We start from the raw sequence: 27602 nt of genomic DNA, 5'->3' as shown, positions 1-27602 counted from the left end.
GTGCAGAGTCCATCCAAACAGAATATGAACAGATACCGAGAATTAAACCCGGCATCCAGGACAGGAGAAGTGGGACTGTGCAGAGTCCATCCAAACAGAATAAGAACAGATACCAAGAATTACATCCAGCATCCAGGACAGGAGAAATGGTACTGAGCAGAGTCCGTACATACAGAATAAGGACAGATACTGAGAATTACAGCACATAGGACTTTACCCAACCCACAAACCACTACTTTCATAAAATTAGGTAGTGTTCACGCATGTAGAAGTCCAGGACATTTATTTTCCCCTCTACAGTGGTTCTGTGCCCTCACTGCATAGGCTAACTGCTTGATTTTTCCATGGGTGAATGCAGAGCTTATACACACCCACTTGTTTGATTCTCTGGAAATGGAGCTTTGCCATGTTCGGCAGTGGACTGATCCTGCCATCCTCATGTCCAGAACCGGTCTATGGCTGTAATGACATCAGGAACGGTCCGCGGCACAAGACCACTAGACTGCAGGAGGCAGGAATGGCAGGGACTGGTCTTTTGCTGGGCCTGATAGAATTGGAGGATTAGGTAAGTATATCTCTGCTCTGCAAATCCCCTAGATAAAACCGAGCAGTTAAACTGTGCAGTGTGGGCACAGCCCCACTGCATGGATAAAAAAAAGTAAAGTAATCACAGAATGTTATTGTTTCACATCTGAGCTGGTGTGGGAAGGTGTGTAATCGCACATCTGAGCAGGTGCAGGAAGGTGTGTAATCGCACAACGTCCTGCACCTGCAAAGAAAAACATGCTGCTACTTAGTGGAGATGCATGGAGGTACTATTAAATAAATAGATCCAAACAAGAATCTACCCTCTTTCAACAAATAATCCAGCTATATGTGCAACAACAAAATTTTCCCCATATAATTATACAAAATCATAAAGTCCAGTGTCTCAGTGATTTAAACCAAATAATAAAAAGTCCAGTGTCTCGATAAAAAAGAAGAAAATAGTAGAATTAAAGAAGATGTATTTCTTGCAGTGTTGATTGTTGTGAAAAACCTCAAAAATAAAGAAACTCACAATAGTGCATTACCATAATATCACCAGAGAAAAAAAAAAATAAAAAAAAAAATATATATATATATATATATATATATAATACTTATATATACACATACATGCACACACAAATGTGTATCATAAAATTGTGCAGCATTTAAGTGAAAAAAATATATATTAAACACTTGTGAAAACCTTCCAAAAAAAAAAAGGTAATAAAACACTCGTGCTCATAAATTATAAAATCATGAAGTGATCCACTCAGTGAGATTCCTACCCACACGTGACACTTCTAGTGAGTAAGGCCAATATACCCTTACCAACAGTAGATAGAACTCACGCCTTATTTATATATTATATGGAAATCCTCCAAAGGAACTTTGTCCTCCTCTCCTCCTTCACTTTTTGTTAGGGTGATATTAACATGCCATCCACATTCATAGGTCTATGAAGCATGACGTACCTCTCCGGTCAGCAGGTAGATGATCTCCAAAGTGAGGTCCAATATCTTCTCAGTCATGTGACTTTGGTCGCTCCTCAACGATGTGGTCATGTGATCCATACAGAACTCTCCTCTCTCCTCTGTTGCCAGTTCCAACAATGTCTCTTCTCTACTTCCTTAGGAAGTAGAGAAGAGACATTGTTGGAACTGGCAACAGAGGAGAGTTCTGTATGGATCACATGACCACATCGTTGAGGAGCGACCAAAGTCACATGACTGAGAAGATATTGGACCTCACTTTGGAGATCATCTACCTGCTGACCGGAGAGGTACGTCATGCTTCATAGACCTATGAATGTGGATGGCATGTTAATATCACCCTAACAAAAAGTGAAGGAGAAGAGGAGGACAAAGTTCCTTTGGAGGATTTCCATATAATATATAAATAAGGCGTGAGTTCTATCTACTGTTGGTAAGGGTATAATGGCCTTACTCACTAGAAGTGTCACGTGTGGGTAGGAATCTCACTGAGTGGATCACTTCATGATTTTATAATTTATGAGCACGAGTGTTTTATTACCTTTTTTTTTTGGAAGGTTTTCACAAGTGTTTAATATATTTTTTTTTCACTTAAATGCTGCACAATTTTATGATACACATTTGTGTGTGCATGTATGTGTATATATAAGTATTATATATATATTTTTTTATTTTATTTATTTATTTATTTTTCCTCTGGTGATTCTATGGTAATGCACTATTGTGAGTTTCTTTATTTTTGAGGTTTTTCACAACAATCAACACTGCAAGAAATACATCTTCTTTAATTCTACTATTTTCTTCTTTTTTATCGAGACACTGGACTTTTTATTATTTGGTTTAAATCACTGAGACACTGGACTTTATGATTTTGTATAATTATATGGGGAAAATTTTGTTGTTGCACATATAGCTGGATTATTTGTTGAAAGAGGGTAGATTCTTGTTTGGATCTATTTATTTGAGTTTAAGCTTTCAGGGGTTGAAAGTTCTTTCCAATTTGGAATTAGTGTAGGTGAAAGGGTGTTTTTTGTTTTCACATTATATTTATATCATTTTCACATTATATTTATGGAGGTACTATTAGCCTAGGTTCACATTAGAATGCAACAGTGTGACAATGGAAAACTCAGCCCAGCCTTTCATTAAGGCCCTGTTCACAACTAGCAAATTAGGATTGTGGGCGGAATTACTATGATTCTGTCCACAATTCCAAATTGCACTGCAATGCTGGCAAAACGCTGCACACATGACGTGCTCCATTCATTTTTAGTGGCACCACAAATGTGGTGTGGTTTTGGAGTGTTTGTTATGCGATAAATCGCTTAACAATCACAACAAAACCACACTACATTCTGGTGCCACTAAAAATTAATGGAACACAAACACGGCATGTGTGCTGCGTTTTCCCAGAACTGCAGTGTGATTTGGAATCACAGGCAGAATCACAGCGATTGCACCCACAATCTCAAATCCCTAAATGTGAACTGGCCCAGACCAGGACCTACCGCAACAGCACTGGAAGATTCAGCCCAGCCTCAGTCACTGTCATTAGGACCCTGTTCACATCTAGCAGTTTGGGGCTGTGTGCTGTGCGTAATCGCCACGATTCCAAATCACACTACAATGCTGGCACTGGCAAATCGCAGCACACATGACTTGTTTGTTATTCTAAAAATGAATTGAACACAAACAAGTCATGTGTGCTGCAATTTGCCAGTGCCAGCATTGTAGTGTGATTTGGAATAGCGGCGATTCTACACAGCCCCAAACCCAAATCGCTAGATGTGAACAGGGTCTTAATGACAGTGACTGAGGCTGGGCTGAGTCTTCCAGTGCTGTTGCGTTAGGTCCTGGGGTGGGTCAGTTCACATCTAGCAATTTGAGATCTGGAATAACTGTAATTCTGTCTGTGATTCCTGTGATTTCCTCGCATGCTGAAGCGCACAGTGCGCAGAAGTCACCAACTGTCTGCAGAGCCAATAGTTAAAGACCTCCAAACTTCATGTGGCCTTCAGATTAGCACAACATTGCGTAGAGAGCTTCATAGAATGGGTTTCTATGTCAGAGCAGCTGCATCTAAGTCTTGTATCACCAATTGCAATGCAAAGCATCGGATGCAGTGGTGTAAAGCACGCCACCACAATATTCTAGAGCAGTGGAGACATGTTCTCTGAAGTGATGAATCACACTTATCTGTCTGGCAATCCAATGGATGTGTCTGGATTTGACAGTTGCCAGGAGAATGGTACTTGCCTTACTGCATTGTTCCAAGTGTAAAGTTTGGTGGAAGGAGGATTATGGTGTGGGGTGGTTTTCATGGGTTGGGCTTGGCCCTTTAGTTCCAGTGAAGGGAACTCTTAAGGCATCAGCATACCAAGTCATTTTGGACAATTTCATGTTCCTAGCTTTGTGGGAACAGTTTGGGGATGGACCCTTTCTGTTTCAACATGACTACACACCAGTGCAAAAAGCAAGGTCCATAAAGACTGGAAGTTGGAGGTGGAGGAACTTGACTGGCCTGTACAGAGTCCTGACCTCAACCCAATAGAACACCTTTGGAATGAATTAGAGTGGAGATTGTGAGCCAGGTCTTCTCGTCCGACATCAGTGTCTGACCTCACAAATACGCTTTTGAAAGAATGGTCAAACATTCCCATAGACACACTCCTAAACCTTGTGGACGGCCTTCCCAGAAGCATTGAAGCTGTTATAGCTGTAAAGGATGGGCCAACTCAATATTGAACTCTACGGACTAAGACTTGGATACCATTTCAATTTCAAAGTTCAATGTGCGTGTAAAGACAGGCGTCCCAATACTTTTGGCAATATAGTGTATATATACTGTACATCGTAAAAACCAAACATGAAAGGCTGACCAGAAACTGGAAATCTCTCAGCAGTGCTTGTATGAGGTCTGATATCTGCATGTCTTAAAGTGTAATTTCACCCAAAAGGGTAAGGTCCGCTTGTTTGTCCTTTCCCCTCCTCTAACTTTTGGCACTTTTGTTTTTGCTTTTGACAGGTACCCACTCTCACTTCTACCTGGATCATTTAGGTGATTCGAGTGGAAGTTTGAACCCCCATTCGCTCACTGCTTTCTGGAACACGTCACAAGCCCCAGAATGCTGCGTGACCATTCACAAAGTGCAGCACTTGCGCATGTGCAGTGGGAAGCCAACTGTGGAGCAGCAAGTGGTCACAGTCAGCTTCCCAAAGTAAACATGCCAGCACCGGTAACCAGAACACTAGCAAAGAGCCGACCCAGGTGAGGACTGAGGTGAATTCCTGGACAGGGAAGTGTCCTATTATTAAAAGTCAGCAGCTACAGTATTTGTAGCAGCTGACTTTACATTTTTTTATTCGAGGGTAAAGAACCGCTTTAAGCCGATTATATATTTCAGAGAATTATGTCTGCATGCTAGGCTAAAACAAATATGTTTGTGTCTGAACACAGTTTTGCAACTTTGACATGTCTTAGTAGAGCTGTACATGTCATTGTAATTACCGTATTTTCCGGCGTATAAGAAGACTTTTTACCCCTTGAAAATCTTCTCAAAAGTTGGGGGTCGTCTTATACGCCGGTATACGGCATACTGACACTTTTTAGGGGGGCGGGGCCGCCGCCGCCCCCCCCTTCCAACGGAAGGGACACTAAGTACAGGGGTGGGCAGGGGCTGTTGTTTCTTACCTGGCTCCGGTCCCACGACAATCCGGTCCAGGAAGCGCGGCTGCTCCTTCAGTTCGGCCACTGGATGTTCGCAGGTGGCCAATCACCGGCGAGGGTGCGGAGCCGAGTGGCCCCGCGAAAATCGAATGAAGGAGCGGCCGGTAAGTGTGCAGTGTAGAGGTGCTGCTGCAACCACATATGCTGGCTGCAGCAGCACCATACTAGAACAGGGTCAGCAAGTGTAATTGGTGTCAGTGGGAGGAATAGTGCCCCATCATTGGTGTCACTGATATTAATGATGGGGCATTATTCCTCCCACTGACACCAATGATGGGGCACTATTCCTCCCACTGACACCAACAATGGGGCACTATTCCTCCCCCCCACTGACACCAATGATGGGGCACTATTCCTCCCCCCACTGACACCAATGATGGGGCACTATTCCACCCCCCACTGACACCAATGATGGGACACCATTCCTCCCACTGACACCAATGTTGGGACACTATTCCTCCCACTGACACCAATGATGGGGCACTATTCCCCCCACTGATACTAATGATGGGGCACTATTACTGCAACTGATACCAATGATGGGGCACGATTCCCCCCACTGACACCAAAGATGGGGCACTATTCCTCCCACTGATACTAATGATGGGGCAATATTCCTGCCACTGATACCAATGATGGGGCACGATTCCTCTCACTGACCCCAATGATGGGGTGCTATTCCTCCCACTGACCCCAATTATGGGGTGCTATTCCTCCCACTGACACCAATGATGTGGCACGATTCGTCGCTCTGACACCAATGATGGGGCACTATTCCTCCCACTAATACCAATGATGGGGCACTATTTCTCCCACTGATACCAATGATGGGGCACTATTCCTCCTATTGATACCAATGATGGGGCACTATTCCTTCCACTAATACCAATGATGGGGCACTATTCCACCCACTAATACCAATGATGGGGCACTTTTCCACCCACTGATACCAATGATGGGGCACTATTCCTCCCACTGATACCAATGATGGGGCACTATTCCACCCACTGATACCAATGATGGGGCACTATTCCTCCCACTGACACCGATGATGGGGCACTATTCCTCCCACTGACACCAATGATGGGGCACTATTCCTCCCACTGGTGTGCATTGGAAGAGGGGTAGTCTTATACGGCGAGTATAGCCCAAACACTACATTTTAGCAGGAAAAGTAGGGGGTCGTCTTATACGCCCAGTCGTCTTATATGCCGGAAAATACGGTACTTTTTGTGTCCAGACAAAAAATACCTTGTTTTTATTTCAGGACGAAATTGGGCTTTTTGGTGGTAATTGGTAAAGGATATCTCCTATTTTTTTTTTTAAATTATCAAAGGGAAAATGGCCCATTATAGTAAACAAAAAAAAAACACTTTTTTAACCACTTCCAGTCCGGATCAATTCTGACATTCCTCTCCTACATGTAAAAAAGCAATTTTTTTTGTTAAAAACTAGTTAGAACCCCAAACATTATACATTTTTATAAGCAGAGGCCCTAGAGAATAAAATAGTGGATTTTGCATATTTGTATGCAACGTGATATTTGTGCAGCAGTTTTTCAAACACAATTTTTTTTAAAAAATTCATTTTAATGAGTTTTAATCCACCAAAACACAATATAATACCTAAATTGTTTGGTAAAAATATGAAAGATATCAAACATGTCTCACCCGTGGAGCGACACCAAACTATGGTACCTAAAAATATCTATGGGCAACGCTTTAAAAGCCTTTACGGGTTATCCATCTAGAGTTACTCAGGAGGTCTGGTGCTAGAATTAAAGCTTTCTTTCTGAGATTCACGGCAATACCTCACATGTGTGGTGCGATCAGCATTTACTTTGCATGTGAGCATGGGGCGACGGGAGCACTTTCATTTTTTTTTTTTACGTTTATTTTTTATTTTATCACTTTACCTTTTTTATCAACTTTATTTCTAATACAAATGATGAGCATCATCCCTTGTGATAGCAATAGGCATGACAGGTCCTCTTTATCAAGAGATCTAGGTTCTACTAGACCCCAAATCTCTCCTCTATCCTCCAATGCAGCCACAGATAAGTCTGATCAACTGGTCGGTAACCAGCCAGTAAACACAGAACTGTCACTTCCAGTTTCTGATGACACACTGTGGGAGGAACAACAGCCATTCCTCTCACTGTCTGCCTAGAGCCAGATGGATGGTAGAGTCGGTAAAGGTAGCGCAGGAAGGGGGAGACCTTCAGTGACTGTTTAGCCACTTGGATTACTTTTATTAAACAGAATCGCTGTCCCTAAAAAAATTACTGCATATCAGGATCATGACTGTAGCTGCAGTCATGATCCTGGTGTAACCATTTCAACCTTAGGCCATTTATACAGGATGGGAAGCAGTTACATTTAGCTGTATATTTCTTGTTATTAAAATAATTTATCACTAAAGAACAACCCATTTTACATGTTCCTGCTCCGGACGATTGCAGCATTACCAAATATGTATGAAGTTGTTTGTACCCATAGCTGGGCCCAGAAACAACAGTGCGCATTTTGCTTTTTATCCAACAATGTATCTTTCTCTCCATTCAGAGGAGGAAGAAGACACATGGGTGGGCTACACAGTGACTATCCACTCTGATAGCCAGGCGATCAGGGATTGGGTACTGGGGGGTTCTAATTCCCAAATGTTAGTATAAGATCCAGGGCTCTCAGCGAGAGCTCAGTCTCTTTGCTGACAGCATGCTGTGCAGTGCGCTCCCAGCACAAACACAGGTACGCATGTGCAGCCTTACAGGAGAAGATCCACTTCAATGAGGCCTTATGTGTACAGGCAATGCCAAGGGGTTCAGACTGTTTAATGATCAGGCCAAATATAGCAAGATTAAGCACCTGTCATGTCATGACACTGGGTACCAACTGCCAAGTACACAACGGGGCCCTTAGACCATATCAAATATAAAAAGTAAATACTGCACAGCTAGAATTATTCCTGTACTAGAATTGTTAAGAAGTCTTTAAAATTATTCTGTGGCCAGGCCTCTCTAGCTGCATGTAGTGTGTAGTAATTCATTCTCCAAAATACTCAACGATCACAACAAAGACTCTAAAGTTAGTTTTATTCTGTTCCTAACAGCCTACAAACACTTGCTGCGCGTTTACATTAGAAGGCTGGCAGGCTCCTAAACTGCCATAGAAAGTAAAAAAGAAAAAGTAATGTGATTTCAGTACCTCTGCTGTGAACTTTGAAGATTAATTTTTCTAAAATGCCTACACCTACAGGGGTGAATGAGGGCTCTGGTATGATATCACTTATAAGAAAACTTTCGCTCTTGCTCAGTTTTACACCCATTCTCTTTAGTGTACCTAAATGTGCATATCTAAACAAGTCAGTATTGATAAACCCCCGTTACAGATATAGTTAAAGTAATACTCTCTTAGAAGCAAAATAATGTGTACACAATTTTCAGCCAAAGTGAGCTTGTTTTTTATGTTTGTAAGATGCCACCCTAATAGAAAATCTGTTATGTCCAGGCCATGGAAGGCCTCTGGCAAATCACTACACCATTTAATGTCCCCTTTCCCAGAATCTACCTTATGACACATGCAGTGACAGTAACATAAACTTTACTTTGTTACAAATAGACCAGATGAAACTGATGTAATGGTGAGCATCCCATCTCCTGCAACTACTTCTTCCATCTTACCACCTCCATGGCTGCGTACTACTATTCTCCCAAAATGCATACTTCTCTGTGAATCGAGGAGGAGTAGATGAATGACAGGATCTCTACTGCTAATTCACAGAATGTGATGCGTTTATGATGAATTAACCCAGTGACATATCCTCAATGTGTGTAGTGTGTCAGAAACATGTACTTGGGGGGATAGGACCTACTGTGCACTCAGTGATTGAACAAATTGAGGTTTTGTGTGGTTGCTAGGGGCTCTGATGGGAACTGAGGGACTCTGATGTGAGCTGGAGGGCTCTGATGTGAACTGGGGAGGACCCTCATGTCAACTTGGTGGACCGTAATGTCAACTGTGGAACTAATGATGCAAATGGAACTCTTGATATAAAGTTGGTTAGGTTGTCACTTGCTGCCTGGTTGATAAGTAGACATTGAATATTTTATGAAGTTCTTCCTTAAGATTAGCTGAAATGCAAATTTAATAGAAGAATTTAATAATAATGATTGTGCAATATGTTGTACATGTCTGTTACACCCAGGTTTTCTTTTACCGTGCACTTTCAAGACCCTTCACTGTTAGTGCAGTCTGACCTCACCCATCACTCATTGTGGTGCACTATGTGCACTGCCTTATTGCTCCACATATTGTTTGTATGGTGTTATAAAAGAGTTTACACATGTAGATGACTGGCGAGCAGCATGGCTTCCCCTTGTTAACCGTTTTCCCGCCACCCTATAGCAGATATACTGCTACAGGAAAGCAGGGGTGCACAAAATCACGTATACATACGTGATTTTGCATTTCCAGGTAGGGGACATACGCCCTACCCGCGCCACCTTTCGTGGCCGTGGCTGCCAATCACCGGGTCCCAGTCGGTGATTACTCGCCAGCGCACGGTGATTACTGAGCATCTCCGACGGGGAACTAACAGTCCTCCTCCCTGTTAGCTTGGGCACACTGTTTTGGATGGCTGTGCACAGCACTGTCATCCAAAGCAGTGTGCTTACAGTGAAGCACACTGACACGGCCACCTAGTAAAACACTCCCTGCACACAGTTAACCCTTTGATCGCCCCTCATGTTAACCCCTTTCTGCCCAGTGCCATTACAGTAGTACAGTGTCAGTGCTATTTTTTTAGCACTGATCACTGTATTGGTGTCACTAGGGATGTCAGTGACACCAAGTCAGTTTCCCCCAGTGTCAGAATGTCCACTTGCAGTCCCTTTATAAGTTGCTGATTGCCGCCATTACTAGTAAAGAAAATAAAAATTATAGTATCTATACTGCCATTTGTAAACACTATAACTTTCACGTAAACCAATTAATTTACACGTATTGGGATTTTTTTTTAGCAAAGACATGTAGCAGAATACATTTTGGCCTAAATTTATGACGAAATTTGATTTTTAACATTTTTTCACTGGACGTGTCTAATCACTAGGGGCCGCCCACAGTACATATACTGCGGCAAGGCAGCCCCTGTGCGCAGGATTACGTTTATAAACATCATCCTGATTTCGGGGTAGGGGGCACGCAACCGCCCTACACACAGCACCGATCACGGCTGCGGAGTGTCAATCACTGGGTCCCGGCTGGTGATTACCTGCTGGAGCCCAGCGATTGCCGGGAAACACTGACAGGGAGCACAGCTGCATTGTTTTCAATGGAGCTCTCCTCCCTGTCAGTTTGGGCACACTGATCCAGTTGGATGAGCTCAACCTTCCGGATCAGTGTGCTTACAGTGAAGTAAAACACTCCCTGCACACAGTTAAACCTTTTATTGCTTCTCCCTGTTAACCCCTTCCTGCCCAGTGCCATTAGTACAGTGTCAGTGCTTGTTTTGCACTGATCACTGTATTGGTGTCACTGGGGATGTCAGTGACCCCAAGTCAGTTCCCCCCCAAAATTTCATTTTTGTGCAGTGTTGCATGATTGCGCAATTGTCATTTAAAGTAACGCAGCACTACAACACAAACCTTTTCTGTAACCGCTTCCTGACTGCCCTATAGCAGTCAACAAGAATTTTCATGCAGGCCGTAGAGCCCCTAGTATCCTTCCGGATGTGCTTGCAATACCGATTGGCAGCCCACAAATTCTGCAGCACCCGTACTTCCCCCATTCACTGCCCAATCCAGAATTTAGGTGGAAACAGCAAATTTAACTACTCCCCTTGAGTTTTTAGAGCTGTTTTCCACGGAAGATCTGTATGCATTGATTGTGGATCAAAACCATTTATATGCACAACAATTTATCGCCGCCAACTCAAATTCAAACCTTGCCGGACCATTCAGATGGAAACTCATTACGTTTTCGAATGTAAATGTTTTTTGGACCTCACCCTCAACATGGGCATTACTAAAAAAAATGAATTGCGGTTGTATTGGTCCACAGACCCGATTCATCATATGCCTGTGTTCTCTGCCTGGCCATGGCAGTTCTCTGTTGCCATGGCCAGGCATAGATATGAGAGTATAATGCGTTTTATGCATTTCAACAACAATACACTCTGTCATCCTCGGGGTAACCCTGAATTTGACCGGCTCAACAAAATTCAGCCCCTCATAAACCACCTTAACCAAAAATTTGCAGATGTCTATACTCCCCAGCAAAAAAATCTGCGTTGACGAGTCCCTCATTAATTTTTCTGGCCACCTGGCATTCAAACAATTTCTCCCCTGCAAGCATGCCAGATATGGGGTCAAGATGTATAAGACCTGTGAGAGGGCAACAGGCTATACTTATAAGTTTCAGATTTACAAGGGAAAAGATAGTCACATGAGCCCCCCGGATGCCCAGACTACATGGGGAGCAGTGGCAAGATAGTTTGGGACTTGGTGTCATCCTTTTTCCATATGGGGTAACACTTATACGTGGACAATTTTTATTCAAGCGTGCCACTATTTAGACATTTGTATCATCTTGGAACAGGCGCATGTGGCACCGTGCGACCTAACGTGTGCCCACCATTAGAAGTGGGTGCATGCAGGGCAGTATATTCTAATGGTGGGAATACCACACACTTTTTCTGGCAGAGAATTCTTCTCTTTTTTTCATTCAGCTCACAAGCTGCATACAAAAAAAAAAGAACATAGCATATATTGCCAACAAGGACCAGCGACGTACTGGTACATCACTGGACTTTGAATGGTTATAGCAGGATGATGCCTACAGCTGCAGGCAGCATCCTGGTATGTTTTTTTTGAGCTGGCGATCGAGTTTCATGTAAAAGCAATCCTAGTGGCTAATTAGCTGCAGGATTGCTTTTACAAGCAGCAGGAGATGATGCCCCCCTCCACCGCTGCCTTCCACGGCCTTCTCGGGCAGTCCCGTGCCATCAGGGGAACCTGAGAATGCAGCCAGCTGACCATAGAGCTGATTGAAGACCAGAATGGTGCCAATCATTAGAGATGAGCGAATCGAACTAGGCGAAGTGGAATTCGTTTCGAATATTAGAAAAATTTCGATTCGCGCCGAATCCGAAAATTAGCATACTTCGGATGCGCGAATCGAAATTTTTCCTAAAATGGCGGCGACATGTGCGGCGACGGAGCGGGCATGTCTGGAAAGGCGCGCAGACAAGGCGCGCTGACCCATAATGCATTCATTCATGACATGTGATCGCATTAGCCAATCAGCAGCCAGCCAGCCAGCACTGTATAATGGTCGAGCTATAAATGGCGGCCATTTTAGAAATCTCCATTTGCCTCCAGTCATTCAAGAGAGGCAGACCTGGCTGTATTGAGGGAGAGAGTTAGGGACACAGAAACGTTACTTAGGGACACAGAAACGTTACTTAGGGCCACAGAACCGTTACTTAGGGCCACAGAAAAGTTACTTAGGGCCACAGAAACGTTACTTAGGGCCACAGAATCGTTACTTAGCGCCACAGAAACGTTACTTAGGGCCACAGAAACGTTACTTAGGGCCACAGAAACGTTACTTAGGGCCACAGAATCGTTACTTAGGGCCACAGAAACGTTACTTAGGGACACAGAATTGTTACTCAGGGACAGACACTGAATTGTTACTCAGGGACAGACACTGAATTGTTACTCAGGGACAGACACAGAATTGTTACTGAGGGACACAGAATTGTTACTGAGGGACACAGAATTGTTACTCAGGGACACAGAATTGTTACTCAGGGACACAGAATTGTTACTCAGGGACAGACACATAATTGTTACTGAGGGACACAGAATTGTTACTGAGGGACACAGAATTGTTACTGAGGGACACAGAATTGTTACTGAGGGACACAGAATTGTTACTCAGGGACAGACACATAATTGTTACTGAGGGACACAGAATTGTTACTGAGGGACACAGAATTGTTACTGATGGACACAGAATTGTTACTCAGGGACACAGAATTGTTACTGAGGGACACAGAATTGTTACTGAGGGACACAGAATTGTTACTCAGGGACACAGAATTGTTACTCAGGGACACAGAATTGTTACTGAGGGACACAGAATTGTTACTCAGGGACACAGAATTGTTACTCAGGGACACAGAATTGTTACTCAGGGACAGACACAGAATTGTTACTGAGGGACACAGAATTGTTACTGAGGGACACAGATTTGTTACTCAGGGACACAGAATTGTTACTCAGGGACACAGAATTGTTACTCAGGGACAGACACATAATTGTTACTGAGGGACACAGAATTGTTACTGAGGGACACAGAATTGTTACTCAGGGACACAGAATTGTTACTCAGGGACAGACACAGAATTGTAACTGAGGGACACAGAATTGTTACTGAGGGACACAGAATTGTTACTGAGGGACACAGAATTGTTACTCAGGGACACAGAATTGTTACTCAGGGACAGACACAGAATTGTTACTGAGGGACACAGAATTGTTACTGAGGGACACAGAATTGTTACTGAGGGACACAGAATTATTACTGAGGGACACAGAATTGTTACTCAGGGACACAGAATTGTTTCTCAGGGACACAGAATTGTTACTGAGGGACACAGAATTGTTACTCAGGGACACAGAATTGTTACTCAGGGACACAGAATTGTTACTCAGGGACAGACACATAATTGTTACTGAGGGACACAGAATTGTTACTGAGGGACACAGAATTGTTACTGAGGGACACAGAATTGTTACTCAGGGACACAGAATTGTTACTCAGGGACAGACACATAATTGTTACTGAGGGACACAGAATTGTTACTGAGGGACACAGAATTGTTACTGAGGGACACAGAATTGTTACTCAGGGACACAGAATTGTTACTCAGGGACAGACACAGAATTGTTACTGAGGGACACAGAATTGTTACTGAGGGACACAGAATTGTTACTCAGGGACACAGAATTGTTACTCAGGGACACAGAATCGTTGAATTAAAGAGTATGTCAGACAACACGCAGAGGAGTGGCAGAGGAGGCAATGTTTTAGGAGCGAGCAGACGTGGCAGCAGAGGAAGGGGTCGAGGCAGCACTAGTCGCAGCCAGAGGCCAGTGCTCCCGGTGTCATCCAGCGGTCGTGTCTCCACCGACAACCCTGCCGTCATCGATTGGTTGGCTCGGTCGTCTTCCTCTTCCCAGGTCACCTCTGACACCTACAGCCAACGGTAGGTGTGTACGTCAGACACAACCGTTAGTTGGCATGGCCCGGGAGCAAGCCCACTGAAATCATGTGTCCTCTACCTGCCCCTGTCCTTTGGTGTTCCCTCACGAAGCGAAGTATCGCATGCTGTGGGCTCAGCCCCACTGTACAGTGAGGACGAGCTAACAGAGGGCGGTCAGGAACGGGGGGAGACATCCGCCTCTTCAGCAGCCAGGCGAAGAAGTACTGGCGAGGAGAGTGGCTCGGTAGCCGGTCTAGAGACAGGTCTGTCTCCTGACCCACACGCAGCCGAGGGGGATAGTAGTGAGGCGGAGACCCTAATTGATGATGATGAGGCTGATCGCACTTGGCAGCCTCGTCGTCATCAGGCTATTGCTTCCGCATCATCAGGAGAAGAGGGTGCCAGCTTGGCAGTGAGCAAAGCAGTCGGTGGGTTGCCCAGGAGGCAGCAGGGTCGCAGCAGTGTCAGTGGAGGCAAACGGCCACGGAGTAGAGCACCAGCTCCACTGCAGCCTACCACCACGGCCAGTAGTGGTGCCGGTGCGCACGGAGGAAGTAGCAGTCAGCCAGTGAGGAGTAGCGGGGGCAAAGTTTCCTACTCGGCGGTGTGGCAATTTTTCGTCAAGCCGCCCGAGGAAGTAAACGTAGCCGTATGTCGACTATGTGGCCAGAAAGTCAAGCGTGGCCAGGGGGCCCATGTTGGGACTACAGCGTTGGGTCAGCATATGCAGCGTCGCCATTTGGTGGCCTGGGAAAACCGTGATAAAGATACGGCGGTTCTGCTTGCCCCAGCCCCCGCTCCATCACCCGCTCCGTTACTTGCTCCGTCACCCGACGTCAATCGCCCTCTATCAGCCAGTCAAGGCTCCAACACCTCTGCTGAGGGGAGTTGTCGTTCGTTGCCATCTTCCGCTCGTTCAGATGCTCCTTCTCCTGCTACTCCTCTTCACGGATTCCGTCAGCAGTCTTTCTTGGAATCCGTTTCCAAGAGACAACAGTTTGCGAGCACGCACCCGACGGTGCAGAAGCTGAACGTCCTCCTGTCCAAGTTGCTGGTGCTGCAGTCCCTCCCTTTCCAAGTGGTGGACTCAGCACCTTTCCGAGAAATGATGGCTTGTGCCGCGCCGCGGTGGAGAGTGCCAAGCCGTCATTTCTTCGCCAAAAAGGCAGTGCCAGCCCTGCATTCACATGTAGAAGAGATGGTGGGCCAGTCTTTGAGCATGTCGGTCTCTGCCAAAGTGCACGGCAGCGCCGACGTGTGGAGCTGTAACTACGGTCAGGGACAGTACATGTCATTTACGGCACACTGGGTGAACGTGGTGCCGGCACAGCCGCACCAGCAACTTGGACAGGTCACGCCGCTTTTGCCTCCACGTTTGCACGTCCTTGGTCCAGCAAAGATGTCCGCCTCTACCACCTCTTCTTCCGCCGTGTCCTCAGCCGCCACCCCTGTGCCAAGTCCCATTACCCGACCGGCATATCACATGTGCAGGGCGCAACGGTGTCACGCTGTGCTGCACCTGGTATGCCTTGGCGAACGTAGTCACACAGAGGAGGAACTTCTGAGTGTAATGAACAGAGAAATCGACAGATGGCTGTCTCCGCGCAAACTGAAAATCGGAACCATGTTGACCGACAACGGAAAGAACATGGTGTCTGCTCTGCGTCAAGGAAGGTTGTGCCATGCGCCATGCATGGCTCACGTGTTCAATCTGGTTGTCAAGCGGTTCCTAAAATCCACCATCCCACTGCAAGACATCCTTAAAATGTCACGTAAACTTTGCATGCATTTCAGCCATTCCTACACCGCAAAGCACACCCTCCTTGAGCTGCAGCGGCAGAACGGAATTCCACAGCATCGCCTGATCTGCGACGTTGCAACAAGGTGGAATTCAACCCTACATATGTTAGACCGCCTTTACAAACAGCGAAAGGCCATCACCGATTTCCTGATGTTACAAGCGGATAAAGGTACTCCCCTGTGTAACTTCGATGTCAGCCATTGGCAGCTCATGCGTGACACCTGCCGCTTGCTCAGGCCCTTTGAGGAGGCCACGCTATTCATGAGTCGGCAAGACTATGGGATGAATGACGTCATTCCTCTGTTGCACGTCCTGGAACAAATGCTGTTAACAATGACTGGTCAGGGTGCGGTAGACGTGGCGCACAGATCTCAACGCCACATGACCCCTGTGGGGGCAGGACAGGAAGAAGAGGAGGAGGTAGAGGAGGACATTGGTGCTCAGGAATTATTGAGTGAAATGGGTGGTTTTTCCACTCAGCGGACAGGAGTGGAGGAGCAGGAGCATCTGGTAGAGGAGGAGGAGGAGGAGACAGAGGACCCAGACGCACCGTGGCAGTATGCTGTGGAGATGGAGGCAGGGAGTCCCTCGCATTCCTTGGCACAAATGGCCCATAGCATGCTCGGTTGCTTGCGTAGCGACAGCAGAATAATAACCATCAGACAGAGGGATGACTTTTGGCTGTCCACCTTGTTGGACCCTCGCTACCGTTCCAAAATGGTGGCCTTTTTCACACCTGCTGAGAGGGAGGCCAAAATAACGTACTATAAAAACCACCTATGTAGTCAGTTGGTCTCTGCCTTTCTGCGCCAACGTCCATCCTCAGACACTGTGGGCCCTGTGCGCTCGCGTTCCGCTGCCATGGCAGCAGGGGAGGGGTGGGGTGGTAGGAGCAGTGGCAGCTCCACCAGCAGCGGCTGCCTCAGTCTGCAGTCGATGATGAGTAGCTTTCTTCACCAGCACAGTGAGGAAACTACTAACCAGCCGCAGCAGCAGCAGCAGCATCAGGTGGACCTGGAGCAGGAGCTCAAACAACAGGCTTGGGCCTACTTGGACAGCACCCTGCCAACCGAGGTAGACAATCCCCTTGACTACTGGGCAACGAAACTTGACCTTTGGCCCCAACTAGCTGAATTTTCCCTTGAAAGGCTGTCATGCCCGGCCAGTAGCGTGGCATCGGAGCGCGTGTTTAGTGCGGCAGGAGGTATTGTAACTCCGCGGAGGACACGACTGTCCACCCAAAGTGTGGAGAGACTCACGTTTGTGAAAATGAATCAGGCGTGGATTAGTCTGGATTTCAAACCACCAGTTCCTGACACAACTGACTAAATCCGCCATGAATCATGCCCCTGCCATGTGCCACTTTCAGGTCTCCTCACACTGCTGCTGGGTTCCATTTTGTCATAGGGTGCTGGCAGATTACGGGCCTCCCATTGCTGTGGCCAGGCCCCTAATCTGCCATGGGCCCCTGTACCGCCTCCTCACGCTGCTGCCAGGTCCACAGTGTCTCATGGGTCCCTGTACGGCCTCCCATTGCTGCTGTCTCCATCGCCACACTCTGCCATGTGCCACTTTCAGGTCTCCTCACACTGCTGCTGGGTTCCATTTTGTCATAGAGTGCTGGCAGATTACGGGCCTCCCATTGCTGTGGCCAGGCCCCTAATCTGCCATGGGCCCCTGTACCGCCTCCTCATGCTGCTGCCAGGTCCACAGTGTCTCATGGGTCCCTGTACGGCCTCCCATTGATGCTGTCTCCATCGCCACACTCTGCCATGTGCCACTTTCAGGTCTCCTCACACTGCTGCTGGGTTCCATTTTGTCATAGGGTGCTGGCAGATTACGGGCCTCCCATTGCTGTGGCCAGGCCCCTAATCTGCCATGGGCCCCTGTACCGCCTCCTCATGCTGCTGCCAGGTCCACAGTGTCTCATGGGTCCCTGTACGGCCTCCCATTGCTGCTGTCTCCATCGCCACACTCTGCCATGTGCCACTTTCAGGTCTCCTCACACTGCTGCTGGGTTCCATTTTGTCATAGGGTGCTGGCAGATTACGGGCCTCCCATTGCTGTGGCCAGGCCCCTAATCTGCCATGGGCCCCTGTACCGCCTCCTCATGCTGCTGCCAGGTCCACAGTGTCTCATGGGTCCCTGTACGGCCTCCCATTGCTGCTGTCTCCATCGCCACACTCTGCCATGTGCCACTTTCAGGTCTCCTCACACTGCTGCTGGGTTCCATTTTGTCATAGGGTGCTGGCAGATTACGGGCCTCCCATTGCTGTGGCCAGGCCCCTAATCTGCCATGGGCCCCTGTACCGCCTCCTCACGCTGCTGCCAGGTCCACAGTGTGTCATGGGTCCCTGTACGGCTTCCCATTGCTGCTGTCTCCATCGCCACACTCTGCCATGTGCCACTTTCAGGTGTCCTCACACTGCTGCTGGGTTCCATTTTGTCATAGGGTGCTGGCAGATTACGGGCCTCCCATTGCTGCTGCCAAGCCTGTAATCTGCCATGGGCCCCTGTACCGCCTCCTCACGCTGCTGCCAGGTCCACAGTGTGTCATGGGTCCCTGTATGGCTTCCCATTGCTGCTGTCTCCATCGCCACACTCTGCCATGTGCCACTTTCAGGTGTCTTCACACTGCTGCTGGGTTCCATTTTGTCATAGGATGCTGGCAGATTACGGGCCTCACATTGCTGCGGCCAGGCCCCTAATCTGCCATGGGCCCCTGTACCGCCTCCTCACACTGCTGCCAGGTCCACAGTGTCTCATGGGTCCCTGTACGGCCCCCCATTGCTGCTGTCTCCATCGCCACACTCTGCCATGTGCCACTTTCAGGTCTCCTCACACTGCTGCTGGGTTCCATTTTGTCATAGGGTGCTGGCAGATTACGGGCCTCCCATTGCTGTGGCCAGGCCCCTAATCTGCCATGGGCCCCTGTACCGCCTCCTCATGCTGCTGCCAGGTCCACAGTGTCTCATGGGTCCCTGTACGGCCTCCCATTGATGCTGTCTCCATCGCCACACTCTGCCATGTGCCACTTTCAGGTCTCCTCACACTGCTGCTGGGTTCCATTTTGTCATAGGGTGCTGGCAGATTACGGGCCTCCCATTGCTGTGGCCAGGCCCCTAATCTGCCATGGGCCTTTGTACCGCCTCCTCATGCTGCTGCCAGGTCCACAGTGTCTCATGGGTCCCTGTACGGCCTCCCATTGATGCTGTCTCCATCGCCACACTCTGCCATGTGCCACTTTCAGGTCTCCTCACACTGCTGCTGGGTTCCATTTTGTCATAGGGTGCTGGCAGATTACGGGCCTCACATTGCTGCGGCCAGGCCCCTAATCTGCCATGGGCCCTGTACCGCCTCCTCATGCTGCTGCCAGGTCCACAGTGTCTCATGGGTCCCTGTACGGCCTCCCATTGCTGCTGTCTCCATCGCCACACTCTGCCATGTGCCACTTTCAGGTCTCCTCACACTGCTGCTGGGTTCCATTTTGTCATAGGGTGCTGGCAGATTACGGGCCTCCCATTGCTGTGGCCAGGCCCCTAATCTGCCATGGGCCCCTGTACCGCCTCCTCATGCTGCTGCCAGGTCCACAGTGTCTCATGGGTCCCTGTACGGCCCCCCATTGCTGCTGTCTCCATCGCCACACTCTGCCATGTGCCACTTTCAGGTCTCCTCACACTGCTGCTGGGTTCCATTTTGTCATAGGGTGCTGGCAGATTACGGGCCTCCCATTGCTGTGGCCAGGCCCCTAATCTGCCATGGGCCCCTGTACCGCCTCCTCATGCTGCTGCCAGGTCCACAGTGTCTCATGGGTCCCTGTACGGCCTCCCATTGCTGCTGTCTCCATCGCCACACTCTGCCATGTGCCACTTTCAGGTCTCCTCACACTGCTGCTGGGTTCCATTTTGTCATAGGGTGCTGGCAGATTACGGGCCTCCCATTGCTGTGGCCAGGCCCCTAATCTGCCATGGGCCCCTTTACCGCCTCCTCATGCTGCTGCCAGGTCCACAGTGTGTCATGGGTCCCTGTACGGCCTCCCATTGCTGCTGTCTCCATCGCCACACTCTGCCATGTGCCACTTTCAGGTCTCCTCACACTGCTGCTGGGTTCCATTTTGTCATAGGGTGCTGGCAGATTACAGGCCTCCCATTGCTGTGGCCAGGCCCCTAATCTGCCATGGGCCCCTGTACCGCCTCCTCATGCTGCTGCCAGGTCCACAGTGTCTCATGGGTCCCTGTACGGCCTCCCATTGCTGCTGTCTCCATCGCCACACTCTGCCATGTGCCACTTTCAGGTCTCCTCACACTGCTGCTGGGTTCCATTTTGTCATAGGGTGCTGGCAGATTACGGGCCTCCCATTGCTGTGGCCAGGCCCCTAATCTGCCATGGGCCACTGTACCGCCTCCTCATGCTGCTGCCAGGTCCACAGTGTGTCATGGGTCCCTGTACGGCCTCCCATTGCTGCTGTCTCCATCGCCACACTCTGCCATGTGCCACTTTCAGGTCTCCTCACACTGCTGGTGGGTTCCATTTTGTCATAGGGTGCTGGCAGATTACGGGCCTCCCATTGCTGCTGCCAGGCCCGTAATCTGCCATGGGCCCCCGTACCGACTCCTCATGCTGTGACGTTGCAACAAGGTGGAATTCAACCCTACATATGTTAGACCGCCTTTACGAACAGCGAAAGGCCATCACCGATTTCCTGATGTTACAAGCGGATAAAGGTACTCCCCTGTGTAACTTAGATGTCAGCCATTGGCAGCTCATGCGTGACACCTGCCGCTTGCTCAGGCCCTTTGAGGAGGCCACGCTATTCGTGAGTCGGCAGGACTATGGGATGAACGACGTCATTCCTCTGTTGCACGTCCTGCAACAAATGCTGTTAACAATGGCTGGTCAGGGTGCGGTAGACGTGGCGCACAGATCTCAACGCCACATGACCCCTGTGGGGGCAGGACAGGAAGAAGAGGAGGAGGTAGAGGAGGACATTGGTGCTCAGGAATTATTGAGTGAAATGGGTGGTTTTTCCACTCAGCGGACAGGAGTGGAGGAGCAGGAGCATCTGGTAGAGGAGGAGGAGGAGGAGACAGAGGACCCAGACGCACCGTGGCAGTATGCTGTGGAGATGGAGGCAGGGAGTCCCTCGCATTCCTTGGCACAAATGGCCCATAGCATGCTCGGTTGCTTGCGTAGCGACAGCAGAATAATAACCATCAGACAGAGGGATGACTTTTGGCTGTCCACCTTGTTGGACCCTCGCTACCATTCCAAAATGGTGGCCTTTTTCACACCTGCTGAGAGGGAGGCCAAAATAACGTACTATAAAAACCACCTATGTAGTCAGTTGGTCTCTGCCTTTCTGCGCCAACGTCCATCCTCAGACACTGTGGGCCCTGTGCGCTCGCGTTCCGCTGCCATGGCAGCAGGGGAGGGGTGGGGTGGTAGGAGCAGTGGCAGCTCCACCAGCAGCGGCTGCCTCAGTCTGCAGTCGATGATGAGTAGCTTTCTTCACCAGCGCAGTGAGGAAACTACTAACCAGCCGCAGCAGCATCAGGTGGACCTGGAGCAGGAACTCAAACAACAGGCTTGGGCCTACTTGGACAGCACCCTGCCAACCGAGGTAGACAATCCCCTTGACTACTGGGCAACGAAACTTGACCTTTGGCCCCAACTAGCTGAATTTTCCCTTGAAAGGCTGTCATGCCCGGCCAGTAGCGTGGCATCGGAGCGCGTGTTTAGTGCGGCAGGAGGTATTGTAACTCCGCGGAGGACACGACTGTCCACCCAAAGTGTGGAGAGACTCACGTTTGTGAAAATGAATCAGGCGTGGATTAGTCTGGATTTCAAACCACCAGTTCCTGACACAACTGACTAAATCCGCCATGAATCATGCCCCAAACATGTGCCACTTTCAGGTCTCCTCACACTGCTGGTGGGTTCCATTTTGTCATAGGGTGCTGGCAGATTACGGGCCTCCCATTGCTGCTGCCAGGCCCCTAATCTGCCATGGGCCCCTGTACCGCCTCCTCACGCTGCTGCCAGGTCCAGAGTGTGTCATGGGTCCCTGTACGGCCTCCCATTGCTGCTGTCTCCATCGCCACACTCTGCCATGTGCCACTTTCAGGTCTCCTCACACTGCTGCTGGGTTCCATTTTGTGATAGGGTGCTGGCAGATTACGGGCCTCCCATTGCTGCTGCCAGGCCCGTAATCTGTCATGGGCCCCTGTACCGCCTCCTCATGCTGCTGCCAGGTCCAGAGTGTGTCATGGGTCCCTGTACGGCCTCCCATTGCTGCTGTCTCCATCGCCACACTCTGCCATGTGCCACTTTCAGGTCTCCTCACACTGCTGCTGGGTTCCATTTTGTCATAGGGTGCTGTATGGCCTCCCATTGCTGCTGCCTCCACCGCCACACTGTGGCTCCACACTCTGGTTTTGGCCCCGTGACTGCCCAAATGAGTGAAGTGTGCGGTGATTCTAAGATCGACGGCACTCATCTGCATGTCATACTGACTGACAGTATTATTTCTCTTCCCCAGCAGACTCCAAGGGCATTTAAATTAAAGGTACAGTGTTCTGCACTAATATAAAGGCTCTCTGAAGCCTAGAAACACCCTTTTATAAGTTAAATTCGCAGCGAATATATTCGACTCGAATCAAATTTTTTTCACAAATTCGCCGAATCAGTCGAATCGAATTCTTGAATACTTCGCTCATCTCTACCAATCATCTATATAGCCTAAGAAATCGGAAGCCACAAGCATTTCATCACTTCAGTTTTGCATAATTTAAACAGCGCCATTTGTAAATTGGGAAAGCATCGGATCACACCGATCTTGGTTTGATTAGATAATGTAAAGTAAGAGGAGATATCTACTGTAGAGTCTGACAGACCCCAGATTTCTCAAAAAAGAATATATGACAATGCCCATTAAAGTTAAAGGGGATATTTGCATTACCTGTGATCGCATTAAAAGTGATAAAAAAAAAATGAAAGAGACAGTGTAAAAATAACCTCTGTTGACCCTGTGCTGGTATGTAAACAGTGGTTGTACCATGCATGTGAGGTATTGCCATGAACGTCAGATCAAGGGCAGTAATTCTGTAAATCTAAAATGGTAGCTTGTAAAGGCTTTTAAAATGTTGCCTATGGATATTACAAATGTATGCAGTTTGTCACCGTTGCGTGCGCAGTTTTAAAGCATGTCATGTTTGGTATCTATTTACTCGGCATATCATCATCTTTTATATTTTACCAAATAATTGGCCAATATATTGTGTGTTTGTGCATTAAAAGTAAAAAAAGTTTTTGTTTTTTTGTAAATCGCGTTTGATAAAAAATTGCAGCACCCACCATTATATTCACTAGGGTGTTTGCTGTAAAAAATATATATAATGTTTGGGGGTTTAAATTAATTTCCTAGCAAAAAAATATTGATTTTTTTTTTCATGTGAACAAAGTGTCAGAAATGGCTTGGTCTTCAGGTTGTTAGAAGAGTTATAAGTGACATAAACCTCTAATGCTGGGCATAAAATGCCCCAACCCCCCAAAACCACCCCTTTTCGGAAAGTAGACACCTCAAGCTATTTGCTGAGAGGCATGTTGAATCAATAGAAGAATTTATTTTTTTACCACAAGTTTTTGGAAAATGACAAAAAATGTATTTATTTATTAATTTATTTCACACAAAATTGTCACAAATTATTTATTGCTCATACATGCCATGGGTATATGTGGAATTACTCCCCAAAATACATTCTGCTATTTCTCCCGAGTATGGGGGTACCACATGTGAGAGACGTTTTGTCAGTCTAGCCAAGTACAGGACCCCAAAATCCAATAAGCACCTGCATGCTGTTAAAGGGCTTTATTTCCTCAATACACTTCCAGACTACCTCTCACAGTTTTGGAGCCCCTGAAATGCTAGGATAGCACCTACTTGGAAAGTAGACAGCCCAAGGAATTTGATAAGAAGCATGGTGAGTATTTTGCAGATCCCAAGTTTTTGGAAAATGAAGAATAAAAACAAAAACATATTTTATTTTTTTATTTTATTATTTTATTTCAAAACCTTGTGAGAAAAAAATGAGATCTGCAAAATACTCACCATGCCTCTTTTTTTAATTCCTTGGGGTGTCTACTTTCCAAAAAGGGGTCATTTGTGGGGGTTTGCGGCTACTCTGGCATTTCAGGGCCTCTGAAACTGTGATAGGTATGAGGAAGGGAAATGAGGAAGTTACGCACCTTCAGGCTTTCAAAGTGGTCAATGGATTTCAGGCTTCTGTGTGTGGCTAGGCTCTCAAACAGTCTCACACATGTAGTATCCCCATACTCGGTAGAAGTAGCATAATGTATGTTGGGGTGTAATTCAACATTTATCTATGGCTTGTGTGAGAAATATATAATTTAAATGGCAACTTTGTGTAAAAATAAAAAAAGTTTATCATTTTCCAGAAACTTGTGGAAAGAAAAAATCTTCCATGGACTCAATATACCTCTCAGCAGAGAGCTTAGGATGTCTACTTTCTGAAAAGGGGTCATTTGGGGGTGTTTGTACTGTCCTGGTATTTTAGCATCTAAAGAAATGTGATAGGCATCCAGAAAAGTAAAAGCTGTGTAAATTCCATTATCTATACCATAGTTTGTAGATGTTATAACTTTCACACAAAGCAAACAATATACACTTATTGGGATTTTTTTAACCAAAAACATGTAGCAGAATACATTTTGGCCTAAATTTATGATGACATTTTAGTTTTTTTTTTTTTTTTATATGACATAATTGAGAAAATGTTGTTTTTTACAAAACAAAATTCTCAAAAATTTTTTGTTTATAGCACCAAAAATAAAAAGTGCACAGGTGATCAAATACCACCAAAAGAAAGCTCTATTTGTGTGAAAAAAGAACCTAGATTTCATTTATGTACTGTATTGCATGACCACGCAATTGTCCGTTAAACTAGTGCAGTGCTGTATGGCAAAAAAATAGCGTAAAATGCAGTATCTATACCATAGTTTTTAGACGCTATAACTTTCACACAAAGCAATCAATATACACTTATTGGGATTTTTTTTACCAGAAACATGTAGCAGAATACATTTTGACCTAAATTTATAACTAACTTTGAGTTTACCATATATTTTTTATAGCCAAAAGTAAATATTGTTTTTCTTCAAAATTTTTGGTCTTTTTTTTTTTTTATATAGCGTGAAAAATAATAGGCACACAGGTGATCAAATATCACAGAAAGAAAGCTCTATTTGTGTGAAAAAAGGACGTAAATTTTGTTTGGGTACAGCATTGCATGACCGCGCACTTATCAGTTGAATTAGTTCAGCGCCTAGTAGCAAAAAGAGGCCTGGTCATTAAGGGGGGTAAATCCTCTGGAGGATAAGTGGTTAACAGCAAAAAAAAATTTTTTTCTCAAAATTGTCAGTCTTTTTTTTATAGCGCAAAAAAATAAAAACCACACAGTGATCAAATATCACCAAAAGAAAGCTAAATGTATGGGGGGAAAAAGGACATATATTTCATTTGGGTGCAGCGTTGCATGAGTGCGCAATCGTCAGTTAAAGTAACACAGCGCCGTAATGCAAAAAATGGCCTGGTCAGGAAGGGGGGTAAATCCTCTGGAGGGCAAGTGGTTGAAGGACAGGGTGCCCAATGTATGATCTTGCACACAGGTTCCCTGATTTCATAAAATACTCCTGTTTTTAATACATACAGCACTGGAAAATAACTGTTGAGGAATATCCGATGGCTATATAGGCGACATAAAGAGATTATGGTCACAAGAAACATCCTCCTGCAAGATACAGGATACACATCATAACACATAACTGTTGTATCTCCCCCCCCCCCCCTCCAAAAAAAATGACAAAACTTCAGTTTTAAAAGTTAAAACAATAATGAAACTAGAGAATGATGACAGCAGTGATCAGTGTACATATACTCTACATATCCTATTGAACAGATTACTACAAAGATGATGTTTTTCTCTTGGCATGTATTTCATATACTTTCTTTTTTTAATTATTTTTTGCAGATTGGACAATACATGGAAGAATTCTTAGAAACCAGTAATATACTGCAAGAGTGCCTTAGCAAGTGTATCCCGGAATTGCTTGACATTGCAAAGTACATAGATGAATTTCATAGAAAGGCTACCATTACTGGTGTCTTTGGAAGTTCGGTGGGCATAGCCGGAGGGATCACCACTGTAGTAGGCCTGATCCTGACACCTTTTACACTTGGTGCTTCTTTGATTGTTAGCGCAGTTGGTATTAGTGTGGCTACAGCAGGAGGACTCACTGGTGCTGCGGCCTCTATAGCAGACACTGTGAACATCAAAAATAAACTCAAAAGAACAGAAGAAATTGTAAAAGAAAATAAGAAACATATTGAGCGCATACAAGTGATTGCTGAAGAAATGAAAAGGGTTTTTGAAAAACATGGTATCGATGACATCCATAACGTTGCCAAAGTTGGGTTTATACTTATAAATACAGGAGTTCAGGCAGGCAGGCTGGGCAGAATAGTTGCAACTGCAGCTCGAGGTGCTGAAGCAGCAGTCCAAGGGGCCCGTGTGATTACGGCTCTTTCTGGGGTTCTTGCTGGATTGTTTTTAATTATTGATACATATTTTATTGTAAATGGAGCACGAGATCTAAAAAAGGGTTGTAAAACAAAGGAAGCTGCTGAGATTAGGGACCTGGCTCAAAAACTTAGAAAACTCAAAAGTGAGCTAAAATGTATTGAGCAAGAGATGAGAAAGGAACTTAACCACTAGCCTACAGGGCACTTACTGTATATCCCCTTCCTGCCCAGGCCAATTTTCAGCTTTCAGTGCTGTCACACTTTGAATGACAATTGCGCGGTCATGCAACACTGTACCCATATGAAATTTTTATCATTTTTTTGTGACAGATAGAGCTTTATTTTGGTTGTATTTAATCACCTCTGGGTTTTTTATTTTTTCTGAAACAAACCAAAAACCACTGGCACTGCTGGGGCTACACTGATCATCAGGGCACACTGATCATCAGTGCCCTGATGATCAGTGTACATGTCCCCTCCGCGGAAAGCCAATTACCGGCTTGCCTCTCCTCTCGAGCTGTCAGCGTGACAGCTCGAGAGGAGAGAAATGCCGATAACTGGCATTTCTGTGTTTGCATGTTTTCAGCTGTGATTGGACACAGCTGATCACATGACCGAGCCGACATTTCGGCTCTTTCCGTGATCGGTGATCCGCTTTGTCCGAGGGACACAGCGCACCGCCAATCGCCA

At 46.6% G+C, this 27602-nt stretch overlaps 1 protein-coding gene across 1 annotated transcript; it reads left to right on the top strand.

Moving 5' to 3' along the window:
* The first annotated feature begins 1720 nt into the window (after nt 1–1720).
* On the top strand, nt 1721–27105 carry LOC149438993 (apolipoprotein L3-like). The gene is made up of 2 exons (XM_089659601.1): nt 1721–1810; nt 26362–27105. Exons 1-2 carry the CDS (start codon nt 1721–1723, stop codon nt 27103–27105), a joined length of 834 nt encoding a protein of 277 aa, XP_089515727.1.
* The last annotated feature ends 497 nt before the right edge of the window (nt 27106–27602 follow it).

Source organism: Staurois parvus, unplaced genomic scaffold (genome assembly GCF_062004578.1).
Source record: "Staurois parvus isolate SC_StPar_1 unplaced genomic scaffold, SC_StPar_1.0 ptg001168l, whole genome shotgun sequence".
NCBI lineage: Eukaryota > Metazoa > Chordata > Amphibia > Anura > Ranidae > Staurois > Staurois parvus.
Note: the sequence above shows the minus strand (reverse complement) of the source record. Positions and strands in the feature narration are given on the sequence as shown.

Bases quoted from the DNA above. Each gene is read 5' to 3' on its own strand.
- LOC149438993 (XM_089659601.1), top strand. From the start codon at position 1,721: ATGACCACATCGTTGAGGAGCGACCAAAGTCACATGACTGAGAAGATA. The intron at 1,811-26,361 runs GTACGTCATGCT...TATTTTTTGCAG, and splicing joins TCTACCTGCTGACCGGAGAG to ATTGGACAATACATGGAAGA.